Here is a 25,259-nt window from a genome sequence, read left to right on the forward strand (position 1 = left end):
AGACCAAAGCTCTGGCATCTGGTAGCAGCAGCAGTGTCAGCTCTCACTGCATGTACCAGTTGTACACCATGCTTCAGACCAAGCTGCTCTTGAGCCCTGCATGTGCACGATGTGAATCAGTGCTGCTTTCTGCTTGACCTCATTTCTTGGTGCTGCCCGTGGCATGTGTTGACACATATATGAGTAGTTCAGAGCCCTATCTTTTGAAAGCACACTCATGGACAGCAGTGGTGTGTGCTTCTCACTGCACCAGTTGAGTGGTACACTTCAATCTAGGGTGTTTCTACTGTGTGCAAGATCCTTTTGGGAAGGGGGGTGGTTGTTCAGTGGATGCATGTGTGTGGTGCATGAGCATTTCTTATCTATTAGAGACTGAGCAATGCTTGAGATCTGTTGGGTGGCAGCTTGTGATTCTTGCCTATGTCTGCATGTGAAAGCTTGGCCATCTGAGGTCCTTCCAAACAGCTCTGTGATTCTCTTCTAGTTTTAGCGGCAATTCTTTGCATGTAGTTGATGTGAAGTGCTCCTTTTTTCAGGTAAGATAAAGTAGGAAATTGTGTATGCATCTGTTTCTTCTCAGTATGGTTTGAGTAGAAGGCTCACTAACAAGCTGGCTGGCAAATTTAATTCAGGCTCCAAATGTTGTAGGTTTATTTAGTCAGAAATGGAGGCAGGCAGCAGAAAATATTCCTCCATCATATATGCTCTCTGATCTTGTAACACAGGGTTGTAGTCCATCAAGAGCAAACGTCTGTTGTCCCTGTGTGAGATGCCTTTCTCGTGTCTGACTCTTCTGAAGCAGTCTGGATGACAGTAGCTGGATTTGGCAGGGGTCCTCACTCTTGCCCCTGAATAATTCCCCAGCAGATCAGCCTTGCCTACACTGACTATTTGCACACTGGCAAAGCTGCTTTGCAGCCAAGGAAGCTTTGCAACTTTCCAGCAGTTGAGGTTCTGGCTCAGTTACATGCACAAGTCAAACATCCTGTACAACTAAAATCAAAGTGCATCACTTCTTGCACAATCATCCCAATGTTCTTTTGTGCCAGTAGTGTTGGAGGCTTGTATATGCAGTCTGATTGAAAGCTGCTCTGTGCTATTTTTGCTGTCAGGTTTAGCTGCAGAAGAAACTCTGAACACTGAAGTTCAGGTCCTGACAGCTACAATTGCTTTCCATACATCTTTTCAAAATTATTTGTGCCATTTCAACATCCACATGCATTGTGTTAAAGATGTTAGATCTTTGAGTAGCTTCAGTTAATGACTTCTTTCTGTTGCATTTAGCACATCAAGTGTATAAAGAGACTGCTTAAATCCTGCTGTATTGTGCATGCTCTCTAATGCTGTGGTGTCTTAAAGGGTTCAGTGTTTCACTGACTGATGTGGTGATGCTTTTGCTGAGTCCTCTTTTGCTGGGTAAGCACCACAGTGTGGCCCAAACAGCTTGCAGTATAAGTTGGTGACAGATAAAATGGGAGAGGGGTGTGTGGTAAGACAGAAAATGGTGTGTGAAAGCAGTACAACATACAAGCAGACTGATGTCTAGCAAGGATCGCATTCATTCTGTGGGTTTGTTTAGAGTGACAAGTTCGATGTGTGTGTTCACAGCTCATCCAGGTCTCAGGTTGCTGCTGTCTTGCTACATAAGGTATGCAGATTTGCTGTCTAGGTCAACTACAGTCTAGTATCTTACAGTGCCTGCAGCACAGATGCACCACAGAATACAGTTTTGGGGATTCCTCTATATTATAATTAGGTAGAATATCCCCATCTGGAGCTCCAAGTTGTCATTATTCTAGTATCATCCCAGGCTAGTTTTAAATAAAGTAGAATCTTAACTGTTTGTTCATAGCCTCTACTTTCAAGTGTGAACACTGGAAGCAGAGGAGCATGTGCTGCAGGGAGAGCAGAGCGATCTCTGGCAGCTGGAATCTCTCTGAAGCAGCAGTGATGGTGCAGCTGATCAGAGGGCTCTGCAGAGGAGCCAAAGAAATTGGAGTGGAGCTCTAAATGCAGCATCTGCAGGAGTGCCAAAGAAGTTCCTGCAGTGGCCTGCTACCCACTGTCTCCTTGGATAGCTGCAGATAGCACAGGGTAGAGCTTTGCAGTGTGTAGCCTGTATGCCTAGAGCTCAAAAGCTCCTTTGGAGCTGCTGGGATGTAGATAATGATGCAGAGTTTTCAGATACTGTCTGAAATAGTATTTCTGGTGGGCAGTACCCTGGAGATTGACAAAGAAGGAATGTGCAAGGGGGGAAATGTTTTAAAATAGTTATTCTTCGGTGCTCAATCCATGTTGCACGGGTAATCTGAGCAGTAGCTAGGAAATGGATACTCCCCTACAAAACAGAATCTGCTGTGTCTGGCAGGATTATTAAGTCTATAACACTTGCCTCTTGACTGCAGACAAATCATCTCCAAATGTGGATGGTCTGTCTGCAGGCATGGTTTGTGCCAGGTATCTCATCGAAGGCAGCTTCTCTTGTCTCTTTTTGCATATTTTGAAGGTAAGTTTGTTGTGATTGTCAGAAACTATCGGGTTAACATTCTGTGCACTTATAGAGGATCTAGTGTTGACTCAAGACATGATGGTTCAGTGTGACTTGATGGTTTGAAGCTGTGCTGTCAAGATATCTATAAATATCCCATCATCTTAATGCTGAGAAGCATTTGGCAACAGAAGTCTAAAAGTAATGATCTCTGTCAGCTGGAATGATTCTTCACAACTGTACTTGCGTGTTGAGGCCCTGTGTCCTCCCACCGCCTCCTCCTGGTATTAAGGAGGCTGAGAGTAATAGGCTGAGAAAAGAGCTGATGTTTCCCTTGAGATTATGGTGCAGGACATTTCCCCTCAAGTGAGTAGAAAATGTTTTGGGTGCTGGTTTACCACAGCTGCTGGAAATTGATGGAAGAGCTGCTGATTTGTTCAAAGTCCTGGAGAACTGCTGGCAACCTTGCACATCTGGCCTGCTTAGTGTGTCTTGTGGGGATCATCCAAGTCTCTTCAGCTTTACATTTCCCCTGGTAAGACTGCTGGGCAAGAATGGTTTAGGAGTTGATGATGCTGGTACCATGTGTGGATTGGAGAGAAGATGTACAATAATTCAAAGAGTCTGTACAGGATAGTCCCTTTTTAATCACCTTCTCTAGTTGCAACATGGAGGCTTATTTCTGTGCCTCAAGTTTAACATGATCACTACAGTTTAGCGCAGGAATGGATTTGCTCTAAAGTAAGCTACAGTTCAATGGCACTGATGCATAGCACAAGGAGACAACAGAGCCAGAGGTATCACAGTTAGCTTGTATTTCTTTAGTGACCAAAAGACCCTTCTCCCTTCTACTGAATGTGTGGGTGCAGAAGACACATAATAAGCTCTTGAGCAGGGATTAAAAGAAGTGAGAAAATCCAGAATCATCATGAATTGCTACATCTCATGTAGCATGGATTTTTAAGCTGCTGAGCAGTGACCTGTCCAGGTTTGACTCCATGTTATGGCTAGCTTACATTCTCACAGCAGCTTCTGGCCATGACAGGCTGTCCTTCCAGCTAGGCATTACTTTGTAAGCCTTTGGGGTGACTAACTGAGCAGTGAGTGTGTGATGTGACACTTGATTGCTGTGTTTTGCTCTTTAAGGTGTTAGTCACCTGAGATGTCTGCTCCCTTGCTTTCCTATTTCTGTGTATCTCGTGCTCTCCACCACAGGCTAGCTATGGCAGATGTGTCATAGAATCCCAGATTGGTTTGTGTTGGAAAGGACCTTAAAGCTCATCCAGTTCCAACCCCCTGCCACAGGCAGGGACACCCTCCATTAGACCAGGTTGCTCCAAGCCCTGTCCAGCCAGGCCTTGAACACTGCCAGGGATGGGGCAGACACAGCTTCTCTGGGTTCCTGGGTAAGGCATCACTTCTGCAGTTTAGGCCAGTGTGTTGTACTATTTGACTTGACCTGCTCCAGCACCAAGTGTCTTCTCTAGGAAGGAGAGGAGAATGCTATAGCAGAATAGCTGCAGTGGGATATTGGTTCTTCCCAGGCAGGAGGTCAAGCACGTTCGTAGTTTCCTGAGCTAGCTTTGTGCAGCTGTAGTGCATGTCCTGGTTTTGCTGTGTCACTCAGATGTGCCTTTATTGTAATAGACAGCTGCTGCTCCCTGAATTGTTTCTTTCACCAAAATCTGAAGCAATGAGGCAAATTATTGGCTGGAGTCCAGGGAGAGGGAACAGTGAGACAATGTTTGTAGCCTGGGTGCTGTGGTCCAGTGGACTTCACTGGCAAATCTTCCTCTTTCCAGCAAGTGTTGTGTGTTTGTGTTTTGTTCGTTTGTGTCCTGCTGAACCCAGGACAGTTTGTTTTTCTTTCCTTGGGTCCCAGAGACTTTTTCTGCTACTCTGCAGATGCTCTGCACCTCCTTAAAATTAAGTTCCCTTTTCCCTAACTTCAGTACACTTCTGTACCCCAACTATTCATTTGGACCCTCCCCTCTCCCTGTTGTTCAATGTGTTTTTTATTTTACATTACTGTGGTTAGCAAGTAGCTGGCATCTGTTGTAGTGGTTACAAAGCCAAGGGGTTACTGTGTCTGGTGAATATGTATAATACATATAGTCTTGTTCTCTTTAGCACTGAGATTAATAGGAGGGACTGCAAGATGAAATGATGACTAACTTCCTAGAAGGTCATAATCTGAAAACACCTGAATCTGGAGAGGAGCATTTATGTATCATCAGGCTGCTCACAAGCTAGTCCAGATGCATCTGGTTCCTACTTAAAAGTGATGAGAGATCTTGTCTTGCTTCTAATCTTTCTTTCTCAAAGGGTTGGAGATCTGGACATCTATAGCTCAAAGCCTGTTATATATCCTCCTCATGTCCAGTTCATCTGAACATAGGTGTATACTTTCTTCCTTTATCCTGGCAAACTGTATGTGACTGTAACATTACTGTGAAGAATCTTGTTAATACAGCTTGAAACAGTGTTTGATCATGAGAACTTGAAGTGTTTTAGCTTTTGGCACAAGGATGAAGTTTTATCCTTGTAATATATTCATACAATATTGACTGTAACAGTTTCTTTTTATATCAGGTGCTTAACAGTTTGGTTCCTTTATGTGTTCTACTCAGTGTAATTTTTCCCCATAGCTGAGCTTTTACACACTGGAAAATCCTTATTAAGTTCATCTTGGCATCATATAAGAGTCAGTACATACTTTTTCCCTTTCCTGTGCTCTTGCTTGAATCTGAAATGGCAGATCTCCATGATGCTGTCACTAAGGAATCACTTCAACTATGAAAAACCCCAACCAACAAAGCCCTGAGGACATGATGGCCATGCAGCCACTTCAGAGCATCACTTGTCAAGTAGAAGATGAATGTTGTCCTGCCAACTGCCATTCCCAAATAGCTTGATGTGTTTCTGCATGACTTCATGGACAGCAGCATTCAGCACGCAAGCTTTACTTTGCTAAAGAATCTGCATGCTGATAGGGAGAGCCCAAACCAGTTTGCCTATTTGCTGTGTATTGGTGAGAAGCTTGAAGAATCACCTCTCTTAGGTGACTGGTGTGGGGAGAGCCAGATCTGCTGCTCTGGGAGCTGGTATGCAGCTGCAAGACTGAGAGGATAATGTTCCCTCTGGGATATTAATGTATGAAACTAGATCATCTACCAAAAGCTGCCTCTTCTTGGAGCACATCAGAACTACCCAGGACCCAGCAGACAGTGAGCTGGTGGAAGCTGACAGAAGCCTCAATGTGTGCAGGAGGGTTTGGGTTTTGAGGTGTTTTGTTTTGTGCAGTAATTCAGTGCTTGAAAATCCTGTTGTTTTGGATTCCTGAGGCCTCTGTGTAATTGATTTCATGGTCACTTGCTAGGAAGGGATGTTGAAACCTGCAGAGGAGAAACAGGAGTAGCTGTTAGAAAAGATCCTGCCCTCTGGCATTGTTCTCTGGCTTATACAGGGAAGAGCAGTGGTACAGCAATTGTCAGTTTGCAGGAGACTTAAACTGGAAGGGGAGCAGGAATGCACTTGCATTGTCAGTGTGTAACACCTCAGTTCTAGCAAGGTGAAGGAGTCTGCCTTGGAGAGGAAGGGGTTAGGCAGCTGAAGCAGGGGGATTCTAGGGGAGGGTGATTTCTCCTTTTCTCTGTGGTTTTAGAATGTTACTTGATTTGGTCACTTGTAGAAGTTGTTAATGTTTGACATCTGCCTTACCCTCAGGGCAGTCTCACAGATGTGGGGTTTTTTGGGTTTTTTTTTGTTTGGGTTTTTTTTTTTGTTGTTGGGTTTTTTTTTTTGTTTTTTGTTTTTTTTTTACTGGTTATGGTGTATTTCCCCTCCCCCCCTGCCAAGTGTTAAGAACACTTAAGTGTGACTCACTTCTGTTTTCAAAGACTCCTCTCACAAGTTGATTTTCTTCTATCTCAGTGTTGGTACATCTGTTTGGCCAGTGGAGGTAAAGCCACTCAAAGGCATCTCCTAGGAAACTGCAGGGACACCTTGGTCAACGTGCTCTTTACTGATTTAATCTTCAGCCATATCACTGTTGATTAATCATTGCTCGGTATGACTAATTGTTTGTCAGCTTTGGCTGAGATGGGACTTTAAAGCTCATCCAGTTCCAATCCCCTCCATGGGCAGGGACACCTTCCACCAGACCAGGTTGCTGCAAGACCCATCCAACCTGGCCTTGAACACTGCCAGGGATGGGGCAGCCACAGCTTCTCTGGGCACCCTGTGCCAGTGCCTCAGCACCCTCACAGGGAAGAACTTCTGCCTAAGAGCTCATCTCAGTCTCCCCTCTGGCAGGTTAAAGCCATTCCCCCTTGGCCTGTCCCTACAGGCCCTTGTCCAAAGTCCCTCTTCAGATGTTTTGTAGGCCCCCTTTAGGCACTGGAAGCTGCTCTAAGGTCTTGTCAGAGCCTTCTCTAGTTCTAGTGCTGTCAATGGCTTGGGAAAAACACCTTGAAACATTTATCTGTCTTTATGATTTCCCTCAATTTCTCTGTTGGAACATAAATCTAGTGTTTTTGTGGAGGATGCTGGGTACAAAGGATGAGTTGTTCTCACAGGTCAGTCCCTTCAGTGGTAGAAGCTCAGGCATGTTAATAGCACAACTTTATTGCGACAGCAGTGTGGTGCTTCAGCTGTCCTTCATATGATCTCAGGCATCTTCAGCTGCTGTATTTTTAAAGTAGTTGTGCAAAGAAGATTAGCAAAGGACTTGGAATCCCTTTCACACATTGATATTTTCTCAAATATGGAAATGTTCCACCTATTTAGGTGATGGGTTCAGACTGATCCTTGTTATATCACCAGGATTGTGCATAGACAATTGCAGAGGTCAGCACCTCTACAATGACTTTTCTTCATTCTGCAGATGTTCTTTAGCTGTCTGAAATAGTGACTGCACTCTGGTAGTAGCTGAACTGCCAGTAAAACCAAGACCAAAGCATTAGGAAGCTGGTCTCTGGGTCAAGTGCATACTTAGTGGAGAAAGAAACAGCTGTCTGATGAGATCCAGTGGCTTTACCTTCAAGTGGGAGCCAGAGGTACCTGGATTCAGTGATGTGTGGGGCTTCAGATTGGCCAATGTGTCCTTTCTGTGGTGAGGAGGCTCTTGCAGCTCAGTACCCCAGTGAAGCTGTTGAAGTGGGGCCTTGGAATGGTATCTGTACTTTGATCATTAGTAGAACAGCTCTTGTTTCTCTGCAAACTCCCTCAAATGTTCCTGGCACAGCTGTACCCCTGAAAGAGCAGAGGGTGAGAAGCTGAGATCACCCTATTTGGCAGTTCCTTCTGCTCCAACTGCTTTGCAACTCTTAAATTTGTGGGAAATATGAGTACTTGAGGCAAGAAATCCTTGGCCAGCCCTAATGCAAGAGAAATAGACAGTGTTGGCACAGCCTTTTGTTCCTGCTTGGTGAAGGTGGAGCCCTGGCATGTACCACGTTACCTGCTTCCCGGCACTGTGAGCTGAGCTGGAGGAGACTGTGCCCGTGTTCAGGCAGCATGGGGCATGGTGCTGTGAGCTGAGGGTGAGGAGGGCCTGGTGCTCCTTGCCGGAACAGAGCTGTGGGATTTTATGGGTATTTGGATTAACTTGTGATCTGCTGTCAAAAGTATGGATAATCCTGGTACCATTCTCAAGATGACCTTCTGGCTCTAGACGTGGTGTCTAACCTCTATGTTAGCTATTGTTTTCCAAAGCCATGGGGTTATGTGGGGCAGCCTTCTTTTAGGGTAGGAGTTTGAGTTATACTTGTTGCAAGTGTGTTAAGGGCACGTATAAGAAGTGGCATGGGACAAAGAGTTGAAAAACAGTTGCTAAATATTCTGGTATTCCAGTGGCCTACAAAGGTGTTCACATCTTTTGCTGTCCACTGAGGCTCCAGTAACAAGGAATGGTGGCCTGGAGAGACTCTTGCTTGTGTGTACTAGAATAGAAAAGCTTATCAAGGTAAAGGCTTTGACCTCCAGATAGCATTATAAGGTGGGTTGGAGTCTGGAGGATTGGGAGAGGATGGGTAGAGGCACAAGTAGGAAGTCTTAATTTTGCCTGAGAAGATTAATCTGCTGGCAACTGCAGATACCTGAGAGCAGGTAGTGAGGGATGCAACCCCTCTGCTCTGTGACCCTTGAGGGAAGTGCAGTGTAACTAGGAGTGGATAGCTGGGAGCATCCTGTAGCAATGCCTGATGGACATCCATGAATTCCCACCATAACAAATTAAGCTGCTTAAAGAAATGTGTGTGCTTTTGTTGCATGGAGCCAGGTGGATTGGTGTTGGAAACTCACTTGCTGTGGGAAGTTCTGTATTTATCAAAACAGGTTTTGTTGTTCTTGTAACCAGGGGTGAAGGCACGTGCAGTGGTCTCTCAGATATGGGGGAAGTTCTCAAAGAAATGTGGCAAAGCAAGCAGAACATTACTCAGTGACTTGGAGAGGATGACTTCAAGACCTCTGCACTTTGTTTCTGGGTAACTCAATGCTGATAGTCTGTTTGCTCTTTCCTCCTGATACTAGAGCAACATGATAATCTGAAATAACTTCTATTCCATTCAGAGGTCTAGGAGCAGGAGATAAGGGAATGTGTCCTTAAGTGCCTGAGCTATTTTAAGAGCAGGTATTATTCCAGGGTACAGGAATGGGGCAACTAGCCTTGAAACTGCTGTGGTAATGGAAACTGCAGCCACCCTGAGTGTGCCCACAGCGCTGTGCGTGTGCTGGAAATTGAGCTGATCTTTATCATTATCACATTAATGTTTTCTTTTGTGGTAGATAAAGATATAAAGACTCATGAGAGCACTATGTGCTGTATAAAACAGTTGTCTCTTACAGAAGACAGGAAGATAGCAGCTGTTTGTAGAGGTTGGGCTCAGCTCTGGACTGATAGCAAAAACAGCTTATGACCAAACCAGTGTAGCTCTTGGAGTGCAATGGAAAGAGAGCACAGGTTCTCTTCCTGCTGTACCTGAACCCTGGGCTGCTTGTACTGTTGTTGCTTCAATTACACATTTACAACAGCATCACAAAATGCAAGATGTTTTTCAGAAATGCAAGGAAAACATTCCATCCTGCAAAGATCCTGCAATGTAATGAGAGGTTAGAGAGGAGTCACAGTAGGTACCATTTATGCAAGGGCCATGGAAAGCTGGATTTTTGCTAGAGCTGGTGAAGAAGCTTTGGGTAAAAGGCTTTTCAGAGGGTTTGGTTAATTAAAACAAGGAAGACTTCAGAACCAGGACAGAATTATTTTAGAAATGGATAAAGTGAGTAGCCAGTAATTGGTGGCCTTACCCTTGATAGTCCAGGGCAGCTGGAACCATTTCACACATCACATTTTAAGGCAAGGAGTACCAAATTTTTTTCAATAGCCTTCTTCATACAGGCAGTGTCTTACTTGAATATTACTGTCTCTGGGTTGAATGTTTAGCTAGCAGAAATCAGCAGAGCTATGCTTGCTTCTGCTAGCCAAAGATTAGGTTCCTGATGTTTGAGTTATTTTGCTTCTACTTCTTGTGTGAAGGATAAGTTATGTTAAGACATGCTTAGCTTGATGACAGACATGAGTAGATCCTGGCTCTGTTCACAACTATTTGGCTTTAACTTCGACCTCTGTGTTGGTTCCCTTTTCCTCAGAGGCGAAGGGCCTCTGTTCTGTGTGGCTTTTACTGTAAGGGAATTAATTCATTTGGAAAGAGTTAAAGTTGATCTATCCAGAAGCTGAAACTTGCTTTGTTTTCACTCCCAGGCATATGAGAAGCGCTTTCCTACATGTCCAGAGATCCCAGTCTTCCTGGGGAGTGAAATCCTTCATGAATCCAGGAGTGATGATGGAGCTATACATATCATTGAACGGAGCTGCAAACTGAATGTGGATGCTCCTAGGCTGCTGAAGAAGGCAAGTGGAACCCTGGGGTTTGTTGACTGGGTCAGATAGATAAAGGCTCCTAAAGTTACTCTTTCTCTCTTTTTTTCCTTCTCCTTTTGGTTCTTCGTCCTTCTCAGATTGCAGGGGTAGAATATGTGTTTTTCATCCAGAAAAACACAGTCAACTGGAAAGAGCGAACTCTCCGCATTGAAGCCCACAACGAGACTTTTGCCAACCGTGTTGTCGTCCTTGAGACATGTAGCTACTCAGTAAGTGCTTCCAACCCTTCCTTCACAAATAGAAACAAAATCATGTACTTGTATACAGGGTAAGGTTGCTTGACTGAATTTGAGCACTGGACTGTAGTGTACTATGGTTAGACACTCTCGGACTGGGAAGGCTGTTGGATCTTAGGGTTTTCCAGTGCTTTTGTAGACCTTGAGAAACTTTCTTAGGTTGATTGTGTTTCTCTGATTGGAGTGCTAGGCCCTACAGTGAGAGTAGAAAACATAGATAGTGCTCCCCGAGTTTGGTTTTGGTTGAAATTCAAGTTAGTAAAAGCATTTGGAGCTTGAGTGTTTATTTAGATCTAGATAATTAGAAGGAAATCATCAATATTTATTATGATGAGGGCCAGAGAGAAGTCTGGCAATTAATTTTGCCCACAAATAAGGTGGTAAACCTTGCACTTGTTATGATCTTCATGCTTGAAATATTTGGAGGAAGGTCTAGAGCTCTGTCTGTGGCCTGGGGCGTCTCACTTTGTGGTTGTATCTTCAGCAGTAGTGTGCTTTTTCATTGTAACTATGCTGTTAGGGCTCAGTCACCATTAAATAGCTTCATCTGTTTCTGGAAGCAATCAGATACTGCTGTTTGTTCTCTAAACAAAAGTCCAGATCCTGTTACTTACCTGCCTCTTTGGCAACTGGACAGCAGCTCAGCTTCTTGGGGGTGAGCAAACTGTTAAGTAGCTGCTGTTTCAGGCAAGACAAAGAGTTGAAAAAATGTTAATGTTTTTGGTGCTGAGGGGGTTTCCTGAGGCAGAGATCCCTTGCTGGCTAAAAGGGGCTTCCGGAAACACTGCAGTAGATCAGGCTTCCCTCACTGTGAGAGGTGCTGACAGCGCCCAGGTCAGCTCTGGAATTGCTCAGATGTTGTTGTACTTGCTGATTGCGGCTGTGTTGCCTCCCGCTCATGTCCTTGGGAGGGAAAGTCAGCAGCAGGGTTCAGAGGGAAGCTGTGGAGCGGGAGTTCATGGGCTGCATCCTCATGGCGCTTCCCGGCTCTATTTTTACCAGTTCCTTTTTCCCTGCCAGAGTGCACCGGAAACAGGTTTATTCTCATCTTTCCTTTTCTGCAGTGCTCTCTGAAACAACTTGGAGAAATAGGATCCTGCTCTTGCAGTTACTTAATATATTCCTCTGGGGGAATTTGTGTCCTTTATAGAGCTCCTGTCTTTGTGTGTGGGCTGGAATTTCTTTCTGTCATGTCAGTTTGTGAACAGCAGCACCTACAGAGAAGAGGCTGAGCCTTCTCAGAAAAGGGTTAAATTTGAAAGAGAAAAAGATTACATAGGTTTTATATAGAGTAACTGAGAGGAACTGGCTAGAAAGGAAAGGTGTACATGGATACTGAAGAGGGACTCTTTATCAGGGACTGTAATGATAGGCCAAGGGGCAATGGATTCAAACTGAAACAGGGAAAGTTCAGGTTAGACATAAGGCAGAAGTTCTTCCCTGTGAGGGTGCTGAGGCGCTGGCACAGGTTGCCCAGAGAAGCTGTGGCTGCCCCATCCCTGGCAGTGTTCAAGGCCAGGTTGGACAGGGCTTAGAGCAACCTGGTCTAGTGGAAGGTGTCCCTGCCCATGGCACAGGTTGGAACTGGATGAGCTTTAAGGTCCCTTCCAACCAAAACCAGTCTGGGATTCTATATTGAACTGGCAGTGGGAAATCCCTCTGCTCTGCCATGTCTTGTGTTCTGAGGGGATGACCAACATAAGTGATTGAGTTTCCTATGCAAAACTAGAAATAAAGTTTTGTGTTTCTCCTCTTGCAGATGTAGGGGTTTTCAATTGCATGTGCAATCTCTGCCTTTCTGTAAGGAAACTTTGACATGATTTTAAGAGAGCAGTCACTATTTTAGTGCAACTTTTGCTATGAATATTACTGTTCAGGTCAGCTGGGGCAAGGAGAGTTTTTAATCTTGTGCATGTGAAGAATGCTGGGGTTAACCACAAACATCAGTATGTCCAATTCATGATGCGTTCAATTTCTCTGGAGAATTAACCTGACTGTCAAATACGGGTCTGTTGGTGCCTCATGGGAAGCCTCTTCTGTGCCTTCACTCTCTAGCTCTGGAGATTAAATAGCCAGTTGTACCAGGGGCAAGGGCACTGATATGTTGTGAGATGTCTGCTACCATCCAACCCTGTGTCTATCTTTGGGCTTAGGTTCACCCTGAGAATGAAGAGTGGACTTGCTTTGAACAATCTGCATCTCTCGACATCAAGTCATTTTTTGGCTTTGAAAGCACAGTGGAAAAGATTGCCATGAAGCAGTATACCTCAAACATCAAGCGGGTAAGGTGGGCTTTCCTTTGTGCCAGAAACCCCGAATTAAAACACCTGCTGTCATTGTGCCTCTGTGAGACAGACCCAGTCTAGTTTTATACCCTTGGTGATATCTCTGAAATCTCTCAGTAAGAAAGAGCCAGCATACAATGAGCAGAAAAACAGCATGCTTGCTGGGATTTGTTTGTGCAGAGGAGGGAGCAGGCTGTGCCAGAGGAGGATGGCAGTGGATGCAGTGGGTGCCAGGCTCCTCGCACGCTGAGGACAATGTTCTTCTGCAGGAAGAGAAAGTTCTGGGTAAAAATTAGCACCCTGTCTCTCAGCTTGAGAAGAGCTGTTTCCTTTTGGTGGCCTTTTCTCTTCCCCTGGGCTGCATAGGAACAGGGCAGCCAATTGATGGCTTGGGAGCAGGAGAGGGGATACAAGTGTTATAAAGGTAGCTACATCCATAGTATTGGCATTTGCTTGGCCAGTTTTTTTTTTCACCATTTGTATGGTGCTTTCATACTGAAAGTTTTCCAACAGGGTTGTGCAGATGGAAAGAGACAACTGTTTTCTTCTATTTAACAGCATTAGTCATCTGTCCTGAGGAAAGCTTTCCTGCACCTTGCTGGTTCTGGGGAGACGGGGGTGGCTTTTTCCTAATGAGAGTTATCCGCTTCAGGGCAAGGAGGTGATTGAACACTATCTGAAGGAGCTGATCTCCCAAGGGATCACGTTCATCCCCCGCTGGACACCTCCCCCTGTGTGTGGGCAGAAGGATGAGCAAACCTCAGCTGCTGGAGATGCTGCTGCTGCTGCTGCTGCTGCAGCCCTTGACTCTGGGGCTCTTGGAACTACCAAAGAGCAAACTGGCAGCTCCTGCCCTCCAGCAGAAGCTCTCAGCTCTGATGGTATGTGATGTCCAGATCTAAGTGCCTTGAGTAGCACTGACTAATAAGTTTAGGTTTACTACTTTTGGCATGAAGATTTTCTTCTGGATTGTGGGTGGGGAGGGAGGAAAGTTATTTTCTTCAAGAAAAACACAAACAAAGGAATTTTTCCCCAAAAAAAACCCTGAAAAGCCAAGAAAAACTGCGACTGCAGTAGGTTTAGTTTGAGCATAGGAAGAAAACTTGGTTTTAATCTAACTTTAAGGTACTTTATACCGTAAATTTGAGAAACTTAAAGGTGTCTTGAGTACGCTGTAACTAAATTATAGTGAGACGTTTTAGCTATTTAAAAATTCATGTTCTTGGGGATTTGTTTGGATGGGCTTTGCACCTTTATCAGGCCAAGACAAACTTGTAGAATGTTCCCTAATGCCTTTCTCACACAAGATGCTTGAATTGGATTTTATCTTTCTAGATCTTTGTGTGTTGATAAGATGGTATCTTCTAGACTAAATAAAATTCTTCTCTGCAAAAAGAAATAGGAGGGACTTTTTAATTGAGAGCTGTGGTATTAGAAAGAAGAGTTGTCATTCCTCAGAAGGAAAGACAGCACTTGTTTTGCTGAGTGTAACTAGGGGAAAGGCTTGGAATTTGGAACTGTCTATGGTTCTGGTGTCACCAGACCTTCTCTGGTAGGAGAATTGGAATTCATCTGGAAAAAGAATCAAAAACCTCAAAGGAGCTGACTGAGAAATATTAATGTGCTTTGGGATTCAAGTTGATCTGAGAGAGGGACTCTTCATCAGGGACTGTAGCAACGGGATGAGGAATATTGGGTTCAAACTTAAACAGGGAAAGTTCAGGTTAGATATAAGGAAGGAGTTCTTCCCTGTGGTGAACAGGCTGCCCAGAGAAGTGGTAAATGCTCCATCCCTGGCAGTGTTCATGGTTAGGTTGGGCAGAGTCTTGGACGACATGGTCTGATGCGATGTGTCCCTTCCCATGGCAAGGGGTTTGAACTGGATGATCTTAAGGTCCTTTCCAACCCAAACCATTCTGTGACTCTAAGAGTGGCAGATCCCATCTAGCAGAAGAGAAGAGTAGCTCTTATTTATTTGCTTATATTAATGTTTAGAAAGTGATCAGATTCCTTGGGACTGCTCCCCTGTTTGCTGGCTGGGTGGATTCAGTGGGGGCATAGCACTTCTACACTATAATTTCTGTATTATCAGTCAGTACCAGCATATCCTGTGGGTGTCCAGGCCTTATCCTGTAGTTAATGGTACTTGCTGAAAGAATTTCATGCTTGATGAAGAGCTAGCTCAGAAATGGGTCTCCCAGCCCTCCTTCTCATGTGCCTTCGTAACTCCAGCACAGCTATTGGCCTGTGCTTTGCTTCCCTTTGGGTACCATGTTCTCCTTGCTGGCATTTGCACATCCAAGCTTCGGATGGCACATCTGCTTCTGTCTCTGAATCCTGGCAGTCTCCCACCCCTTGTCCTTTCCCTCTGATCTAGAGGGAACTTGAGCTGCTGATATGCACAGGGCTTCTCCTCATGCCTTAAAATCTCCCTTGCTGTCAGAAATGGTAGTGTTATGGTAGTGTTGTTGTCCCTTTCTGGTGCCTATAAGCAGAAAAATATTTAAATTTTCATCCAGCTGGTTTTTAGCTTCTTGTCATGGGAATTTTGCATGGGATCTGTAGGGCACAGGGGGATTTAAGTACCCAGGTGTCGGAGATGGGTCATATTTCTTATGTTCCTGCTGGAGCAGTTCAGGGTTGAATGAAATATTAGCATTCCAGAAGACAGGAGAGTGATTCTTACAAGTTGTCTGTGTTGTCATGCCCTAATCACTGTTAGAATATCCCTCACTTCCCTTAGGCATCAAAAATGACGGCTTCTGAGCTCTTCCAGTGTAAATCCTAAGTAACCTGCTGTGTAGAAATCTCCTTTCTGGCTATGCCAGGTCTCCTCTGAACTGTTCTCTTTTATTCCCTCCAGCTGACAAGCTGGATGCTGACTACATTGAGCGCTATCTGGGCCAGCTGACCCCAATGCAGGAGAGCTGCTTGATCCGCCTGCGCCAGTGGCTGCAAGAGACGCACAAAGGCAAGGTGGGTAGATGAGGCAGGGAGCATGCTGTGCAAGCCTCAACACATGGTTCTTGTACCTCGTGTGCCTTCAATCCTCCAGTAAAACCCAGGCTCATGGACAATTTGTGTGCTGAGACTTGGCTGTGTTGGCATGGTTGGGTGAAAGGCCAGGAGTAGCAAAAAGCCTGTGTGACCTTACAGTGGGATCTGGTGGTGTCAGACCTGTGTTGCTTGGTTCAGTGGTTTGTGTGGGAAAGGTCCTCAAGCCCAGAGGTTTTGCTGTGGGTTTAGAGTGGGCATTGGCTGGGGCTTGATTGCCCAGACTGTTTGCCCAGGACTGTTTTAGTATGTGGGAAGTAGGGACAGTCGCATCTTGTATGTTGTGTAAGCTTCTAAAATAGAGGAGCTGAGGGCACTAGATGCGGGCAAGTACAGCTGGAGTTGGCCAGCTAGTAGAGATAGAAACACATTTCCGTGAAATGCAGCAGAGGTGCTGTGGGCTAGATGTATCCCTACTCTGCTGAGATACAGCTCTGCTTCAGCAGCTGCTTGGGCTCTTCCTGGTTGGAGTGTCTAGATCAGGCCAAGAGGTAACTAGTATGTGAATGAGAAAAGAAAAAATCTAGAGCAGTTTGAATGTCTCAAGGGTGATCTAACTTGAGGTTTCCTGATGGAGAGAGATTGAGTGGGACGCAAGGACCAAGGATAGCTAAAGGCAGTAACTGGGTGAGCTGAATAGATAAGTAGTGGGATGTTGCTTACAAAGAGGGGAAACCAGGAGAAAGATTGTTGGAGCAAGTGACCCTCTTTGAAAACAGAGTACAGCTAGATAAGGTTTCAATAGTAATAGCTTCCTGACTTAGAAGGTAACTGCTCTGTCAGCCATACACAATGAGTTAGAAGGTATTCTGCAGTCATGGGCTTTGGATTTGTCTTTTTCTTTGAACTGGCCTTTCCAAAAGAGGCTACTGTGCTTTCTATGTGCCTTGTGTCTTTGAGAGCTGAGAAGAGGGCATGTCTCATCTGAGTATGAAGTGAGGTGTAATAGCTTAAACGTGACTTATAAAAGCCTTGTTTCTTCTTGGAAAAACTAATTGGCTATGTAGAAATAAAATGTAACAGATTTTAGGGCTATAGTTTTGTTACTGAACTTGAAGGCCCTTTCTGTGAGAGAGTGTGTGTGGGTTTTGTTGGTACCTATGAATGTGGATGGAGAAACAGTTACCAGAAAACCACAGGCTGAAGAGAAGAACAGAAGGGGTTGAGGTAATGTGTGAAAGGCTCCCAGCAGCTGACAGGCTCCAGAGAATACCAGCACTGTTGACCTGTGAGCTGATACATTGAGAACACCAAGCATCTTCCAAATCTGTCCAAGGCAAGTGGTCTTAGAGTAGCATCAACAACAGGTTGTGTAACTCAGACCATGTCCAAAAGTATGCTGGCTGCTAGACGCAGGTAGAGCCTATAGGAATATATACACCCTCAACAGAAAAAAGGACTGAAGGGCTGTCTGAATACCTACCTGCAAGCTCCTATCGTGTCACTATGATTCTCAGCCTCTGAATAAACAGCTGGGGCTGGCCTCCCAGCTAACCAGGTAACAGTGTGTGTGCACTGCTAATAACAGCTTCACTGATGAAATGGCCTCTACTAAGTATTGGTTGTGATCTGTCTCCCATGATCAACTTCCTGTCAGATAAAAGGGGTTTGACAACAAGCAGACATAAAGCAAAGGGTAAGGATCAATGCCCAGGCATAATTATGTTATGAAATATGGGGTGCAAGGCTTTTCAAGTTGATAGTGACCTGTCCAGTAAACAGTATGGACTTCTATGTGGTAAGAGATGTCTCAGCTATTGGGTAACCAGCTGAAAATGAGCCCTAGATGAGAGTAAGACAGTGAGACTTTATCCATGCATGGGATCTCCAAGGATCCTGGTCAGGTGGAAGAAGCACAATTGAAATGATTGGGGGTTTTTTGGGGGGTAGGGGTAAGGAGTTAGGTGGATTTTGATTGCTTGTCAGTATAATAGAAAATTGGGAACTTGCCCTACATGAGCTGAGTTTTCTCTGAAGAGGCTGTTACCTTGCTGTGAGAATCTGCTCTCTTAATTTGAAGCAAGGCTGTCCTTATTCCTCTATCAAAAAATATTTGTAGATCTTCTGTTTCTTGGAAAATCATAGAATCCCAGACTGGTTTTGGTTGGAAGGGACCTTAAAGCTCATCCAGTTCCAACCTGTGCCATGGGCAGGGACACCTTCCACTAGACCAGGTTGCTCCAAGCCCTGTCCAACCTGGCCTTGAACACTGCCAGGGATGGGGCAGCCACAGCTTCTCTGGGCAACCTGTGCCAGCGCCTGAGCACCCTCATAGAGGTGGTCATGATCCTTTTTATTCTTTTTTTTTTTGTCTTTATCTTATTTCACTATCCAGTCCCTGTTCTCTCCAAAGAAGACATCCTTTAGGACCAGATTTATCACTGCTTTAAAAATCTGAGTGGCTGAAGAAACAATCATCAAATGGTGTTAAAATTGCAGATACTTACAGCTAGTAATCAATGGCTTTGCACTATGCAGAAGAGTACATGTAGTTTCACTGGTAAAGAGAAAACAAGGCTGAGATTAAAACTTCATATGGGAGTTACTGCTTTGTTTGGATAAAGCTAAGAGACTACACTATGGAGTAAGTCCCTGGAGGTCCCTGCCTTTGGTCTAAACAGAAGTGCTAAATTTGCCTCTTACTGAGGCTATGGACTATATAGGCTTGAAACATACCAAAACCTAAGAGCCATTCCATCTCCTGGGTCTTACAGGAGATCTGGGGGCTGTTGTAGATGTTTGTGGGGTTTGTGTGTTGTCTGGGGAGTATCGGTTTCCTCTGAGCAGCAGAAACACAAACATAAATCAGCTGATAAGAGTTCTGCTGCTTTTACCCTTGCTCTGATGCAGAAAACTTTGGTGGTGTTCTTATAAATACCATAGAGATCTTATTTGGGATGGCTGCCCCCTTCTTCCCATGCGAGATAAATGCGGTGTTTGCAGCATTAGAGTATGCTGAACATTGTTAATCTCCTATCTCTTCAGGTGCTTCTAGGCTTTGCTTTGGGCTGCCTGAACCCTACCCCTTTCTTTAGGTGGAATCAATTCTTAATATCTCTTGCAGTTTCATACCAGGTTGTGATAGTGGGGTTGCTCCCAGTCCGACACAGATGATGGCTCTGCTTTCTCCCCTGTTTTCTATTGTTATGAGCATGTCAGTGAACAAACAGAAGAGCTTTGACTCCCAAATATGAGCTTTTATCTGTCCTACAGCAGGGCTCAGATTGCTTAGGTCATGCTCAGTCAGTACAGACACTCCAAAAGAGGCTATCCCTGCTTGCCGGAACTTGAATTTTTAATAGAAGCTTGATGTAGCAGATGAGGCCAAACACTTCTGGGGGAGTTGGGGTGAGGAGAAAAAAGCAGAGCAGCATATGCAGCTAGAATCCATTTGAGTTTGCAGCTTGACACGCTTTTAGTCAAATTTGGCCCTGCTGTGGAATCTGTCAGGTTTATTGTTAGTTCCTGATGCTTAGTATTACTGGCAAATCTTTGATTTTTATTTTCAGCTAAGAGGGAACACGTGAGATTGAGAAGAAAGTTGGAATAAGCCGTTCTACAGACCTGATTTGGAAAACCTTTTGTGCTGCTAGAATTACTGATAGAAAGTGTTGGGATGAGAGATAGAGATTTGACCAGACTACAATAACTACTTCTTGTAGTTCTGGTCAATATGTTTTGGCAGGAGTTAGTATGATGTGATGAGGCAGGGAAGCTTGTGAAAGAACTCTAATGCTTTCCTGTTGAGACAATACCAGGGAGAAATTGTCAGCAGCAAAGCAACGCAGAAAGGGGATCTGCATGAGAGCTGGAATTGGTGTAGGGGGTAATCACTCAAAGACCATGGTGTCATGATCTCCCTCCAAACAGTGCTTAAGCTCAGGTAACATGTTACCTATGGATGCTTTCCATCCTTTGATTTTCCCCTATGGGCAGTCAGCTTGCAGCTCATGCTTTCATACAGTATTTTGTTTGTCCTTTTGGGATAGCTACCTGAGGGAAACTTCAGCAAGCTCAGTTTGCTGGGGCTTTGGGATCAGTGAAAGACTTCTCACAGGCTGTGAATCAGTCCCTTCGTTGTGCTCCTAGCACCATCTGCTGCATTCAGCTGGATTAGGTGAGGAGGGAGGCAGAAGGAATGTAAGTCTATTTATCTTCATTTTAAGAGGCTAAAAAATGGTACATGCTTCTCTGTGGGCTTTATTTATGGAATAGTGGTACAGGTAATGTAGCACTCTTGATCTTGGACTTTCTCTTCTCTCAGATCCCTAAAGATGAGCATATCCTTCGGTTCCTGCGGGCACGGGACTTCAACATCGACAAGGCTCGAGAAATGCTCTGCCAGTCGCTGTCTTGGCGCAAGCAGTACCAGGTGGATTACATCCTTCAGTCCTGGAGGCCTCCAGCCCTCCTGGATGAATACTACACTGGAGGGTGGCATTACCAAGACAAAGGTGAGAAGCTGCCCCTTGCATTAGGGCACGGGTTGATTATAGGACCTTGTGAGTATTGACAATTTAAACATTAACAAAGCCACTCATGTAAATAGCCACTCTGTTTTGCTGTAACTTTATTTTCTCTGCACAGATGAGGCAGACTAGAGTGAGTCCAAAGCAGCATCATTTTGATAAGGCTGCCTTTGGATGTGATTTTTATCCTTTTAAAATATTTCATATATCAAAAAGAGCGTGACCAGCAGGTCAATGGAGGTTATCTTGCCCCTCTACTCTGCTCTTGTGAGGCCCTACTTGCTGCACTGTGTGCAGTTCTTGTGTCTTCAGCATAAGAAGGACATGGAGCTGTTGGGGCAAGTCCAGAGGAGGCCACAGGGATGATCAGGGGCTGAAGCACCTCCTGTATGACGAGAGGCTGAGAAAGTTGAGGCTTTTGAGCCTGGAGAAGAGAAGCTGTGTGGAGACCTCAAAGCAGCCTTCCAGTATCTGAAGGGGGCCTACAAGGATGCTGGAGAGGGACTCTTAATTGAGGATTGTAGCAATAGGACAAGGGGTTTAAACTGAAACAGGGATGTTCAGGTTAGGTATAACACAGAAGTTCTTCCCTGTGAGGGTGCTGAGGCGCTGGCACAGGTTGCCCAGAGAAGCTGTGGCTGCCCCATCCCTGGCAGTGTTCAAGGCCAGGTTGGACAGGGCTTGGAGCAACCTGGTCTAGTGGAAGGGGTCCCTGCCCATGGCACAGGTTGGAACTGGATGAGCTTTAAGGTCCCTTCCAACCCAAACCAGTCTGGGATTCTGTGATTTCATGTGGCCCTTTCTAATTTTAATTTTTTTTTTTTTTTTTTAAGATGGACGACCCCTCTACATCCTTCGTCTTGGCCAGATGGACACAAAAGGTTTGGTGAAAGCTTTGGGAGAGGAATCATTGCTGCGACACGTGAGTTGTATTTTCCTTTCTCACCCAAACTACTCCCATCTCCCTTGGGGTGTTTAGCATGTTATAGAGCCGCAGCAATCTACCTGCCTGACACAATTTCTGTGTTGTGTGGCTGGCAACTCAGAGTTGGCTTAGTGACATGGCATGGCACAGCTGCTCCGTCTTCCTGCAGAGACAGAAGTGAAGCTTTTGTAATGGTACAGATTGGCCAGAAAGAGGCTTTCTGATAACCTGCAGTTCACCATACAGTTTCCATGGCCCTCTCATGTAGCTCAGCTAATAACATTTGATCTTGAGATTCTGCTACTTCATCTTAGATTTTCAGTATCTGTACCTTGTATGATCAGCTCAACTTTTCAGTACAGAAGCCTTTTTTAATGTAAACTTTACTCTGTTTTGTACACTGCAAGTTCTCAAGCTGGTGTACTTCTAGGTTCTGATTTTTGAAATAAGATCTCCTGCCTGTCCTGGTTTCTCACTCAGTGTGACTGCTAACCCCACTCTGTATGGGCTTTCATTTCAGGTTCTGTCAATTAATGAGGAAGGACAAAAGAGGTGTGAGGAAAACACCAACATCTTTGGCCGCCCCATCACGTTAGTACAGTTAATTTTCTTGTATCCTTACAGAGTTTGAATTGACATGTTGAGAAAAAACCTTCTGTGTGAAGATTTTAGATGATGTCCTTAGGATTACGCTGCAGATAGATGGCAGTGGGTCCATGTTCTGGGCTGTTCCTGGGCTTTGGGTACTGTACATAGTGGACTTCAATGCTGATAAATTCTACAGCTTCATATGAAAGCAAGTATTGATCCTTCCTTATGTCTTTTTATGCTGCATTTCAGATTAATTTAATCTAATATTGGTGATTTTAATCCAGATCCTTCAAATTCTTTTTTTATACAGGAAACTAACAGTTTCCACCTTCATTTAAAATATACTTTTTGAATTATTTTAGGAATAGGCCTGGATGCCTTCATCCTCTTCTGCACTGACACCATATGTTCTTGCCTTTGGGCTTGAGTGTCTGTTTTATCTGAAAGCTCAGCCAGATTCAGGATGTCTCTGCCTGAGTGGAGATCTGCTTTTCACTGCAATGCTGCTCTCCCTTGGTGGATTCACTAGAACCTGTACAGGCTGCAGTGTTACTGAAATAGTCTGTGGTTCAGCCACTGTGCAGTGAAGTTCTGATAGGTCTTTTTCCATGTGTTCTTTTAGATCCTGGACATGTCTGGTGGACTTGGAAGGATTGAACATGCGGCATCTCTGGCGGCCTGGAGTTAAGGCCCTGCTTCGGATAATTGAGGTTGTGGAGGACAACTACCCTGAGACTCTGGGGAGACTGTTGATAGTGCGAGCACCCAGGGTTTTTCCTGTGCTCTGGACTTTGGTGGGTGAAATCTGGACTGCAGGATCTTGTGCATGTACAAATAGCTAAATCATCCAGTCAGTGTGAGTTCTGCTTGTTTGAAAGGTTAGGGAGGGAAAAGCTTCCAAGGAACTTGTGGCTTAACTCCTGAAGAGGCCACAGCATCACTACAGAGCAAGCCATAACGTGCCTGTAGCTCATTTGGTTCCAGTGGTTGTTGTCCACCGGGGCAGGACAGGATGTCAAAGATAAACTTCAACTCCTCATGCATGCCCATGGTAACCCAAAGTTGGTGAGGTTTTATATTGATGGGAGAAGACAAATGGGGTTTGTTTTTAATCTCATGCAGGAGAACATTGAAGAGTAATAAAAAATGTGGTTCTGCCTGGTGCCTGATGGCTGTTCTGGCAACGTGAAAACATTGTTGCTAAATTTCTTGTGAGGTTTAGATGTGATGATGTGACTGCAAGCTCATTTTACATGAGGTAAAACCTGTTGTGAGATGATGATACTGTACGCTTGCTCTTTGTTACCCTTTCTCTGGGGAAGTGGTCTGCTGGTCTGTATTCCTGCTGCAGAGGCCTTCCAGTTTAGAGCCTAAAGCATCCATGTAAGATGGTATAAACATTGTCTCTAACTTCACTCAGTGACAATGATATCTTCTATCCATGTCCTATTTCAGGTTAGTCCCTTTATCAATGAGAACACAAGGCAGAAGTTCCTCATTTATAGTGGGAATAACTATCAGGGTCCAGGAGGGCTGGTCGATTATGTGGACAAAGATGTGATCCCAGACTTCCTGGGAGGAGACTGCATGGTGAGTTTTCCTTCCTATTGTGCAGGTGGAATCTGCAAGCATTGTCCATTTCCTCCTCCTCAATGCTTTGGCCTTCTTCCATTCCCTTCTGAAAGATGGCTAAACCTCTGTTTTGGTGGGGGTACTTCTGCTCTGAGCACAGTGAAGTTAACTTGTGCACAGACTTCATCCTGAAGTGGTGATGCTGCCTTGGAGGAAGGGGGTTTGAGGTTAGGTCCACATGGAGCTTAGATAAACTATTATAGTTCAAGTAATTAGTTTTGCTGTGGAATCTTACACCAGCTGAGGGTGTCAGCCTCTGTCTGACAGGCAGTGAGGGTTTGTGGTACAGGTGACTTGATACTTTGCCGTTAGATTAGTTTAAACCGTCATATTTGTCTGACTTTTCCAGTGTACTGTTCCAGAAGGTGGCCTTGTTCCCAAGTCACTTTATCAAATGGAAGATGAGTCAGAGAACTCAGATCACATCCGGTTATGGACAGAAACTATCTATCACTCTGCAAGTGTCCTCAAAGGAGCTCCACATGAGGTACAAACCAGAACTTCACAAGGCTGCAGGGGAGGGTATGTTGCAGGTGTGTTGCTTCTGTTAAAGGCTGACTAGAACAATGAAGTGCTCCCAAAGATGGTTCAGCAGCATGCCTTTCCTGGGAAGGCTAGTGCCAGCTAACAGCCAGGAGTGCGGAAGTGAAGAATAGCAATTTGAGGAACAGTGTCTTTTCTACTGTGGCTTCATCTTCTGTAAGATGCAGTCTCTTCATCCTCCTCCGGGGAAATAAAGCTCACTCAGTTTGCCTTCTTGATAGTACAGCTTCCATTCTCAGTGGTGTAGCTGGGACAGCAGTAGTGGTGATTTAAGAAGGTAAGTACTGGGAATGTCGTGATGGGGATCATCAGAAAACAATGTCCAGAAGAGCATCACTTCAGTGTCTGAGCAGTCCACCAGCTTCACTGATAGTGCATAACTGACTTGGCCTGCTTGATTCCTTAAAAAGCAGCAGTGCCTTTTGGAGTGCTCTTTGCTGTCTGAAATGCTTTGCAGCAGTTCTGCTGAGATTTTCCTAGAGCTAGTAAATTATTTACAAGAAACTTTGATACAGAGGAGAGATGGGGTAAAAACACCTGAGTAGATGTACCGTGGCAGAAGCCTGGTGATGGAAGTGGGTTTGTATCCTCCTTAGGAATCCAGGCCCATGGCTTAACTGAAGGATGGTGGAGAAAAGCATGTTTGCAGAGTGGCTGTCCCCTTAGAATCTGACTTTCTACAATGGGCTTGTTTTGTTCCCTTCTTAGATAGTTGTGGAGATTCTGGAAGGGGAATCCGTCATCACATGGGACTTTGACATCCTGAAGGGAGATGTGGTGTTCAGCCTCTTCCACTCCAAACGAGCTCCTGAAACAAGTCACAAAGAAGCCACATTACCAAGTACTTCTGCTGCTGGGGACAATGTGCAGCTGATTGACAAGACGTGGGTCCTTGGGGTGGATTACAGCCATATGGAATCTCCACTGGTTTGCCGGGAAGGAGAGAGCATCCAGGTCAGATGTCTTTGGGTCCTGGCATGGATCTAAGGTGCCATGATGGCAAGGAGAAGGAATTGATGGCAAGGCAAATCATGTCATGCTTAGAAGCAGTTGTTGTGGTCATTGTTCTCTGTATTCCCTGTGAAAGTGGCTGCTAT

General features: G+C 44.9%; 1 protein-coding gene across 2 annotated transcripts in view; it reads left to right on the top strand.

Moving 5' to 3' along the window:
- Positions 1–25,259, top strand: part of SEC14L5 (SEC14 like lipid binding 5) — a 37,868-nt gene that overhangs the window by 9,885 nt on the left and 2,724 nt on the right. For both annotated transcript variants that reach the window (XM_080617392.1, XM_080617391.1), the window contains exons 3-14: positions 10,248–10,397; positions 10,505–10,636; positions 12,817–12,945; positions 13,601–13,829; positions 15,812–15,924; positions 20,267–20,456; positions 21,305–21,393; positions 21,917–21,987; positions 22,610–22,781; positions 23,443–23,577; positions 23,969–24,106; positions 24,871–25,116. In XM_080617392.1, coding sequence (XP_080473518.1) covers positions 10,248–10,397; positions 10,505–10,636; positions 12,817–12,945; positions 13,601–13,829; positions 15,812–15,924; positions 20,267–20,456; positions 21,305–21,393; positions 21,917–21,987; positions 22,610–22,781; positions 23,443–23,577; positions 23,969–24,106; positions 24,871–25,116 — 1,794 coding nt within the window. The remainder of the gene's footprint in view (positions 1–10,247; positions 10,398–10,504; positions 10,637–12,816; positions 12,946–13,600; positions 13,830–15,811; positions 15,925–20,266; positions 20,457–21,304; positions 21,394–21,916; positions 21,988–22,609; positions 22,782–23,442; positions 23,578–23,968; positions 24,107–24,870; positions 25,117–25,259) is intronic.

Source organism: Psittacula echo (assembly GCF_963264785.1).
Source record: "Psittacula echo genome assembly, chromosome: 5".
Classification (NCBI taxonomy): Eukaryota; Metazoa; Chordata; class Aves; order Psittaciformes; family Psittacidae; genus Psittacula; species Psittacula echo.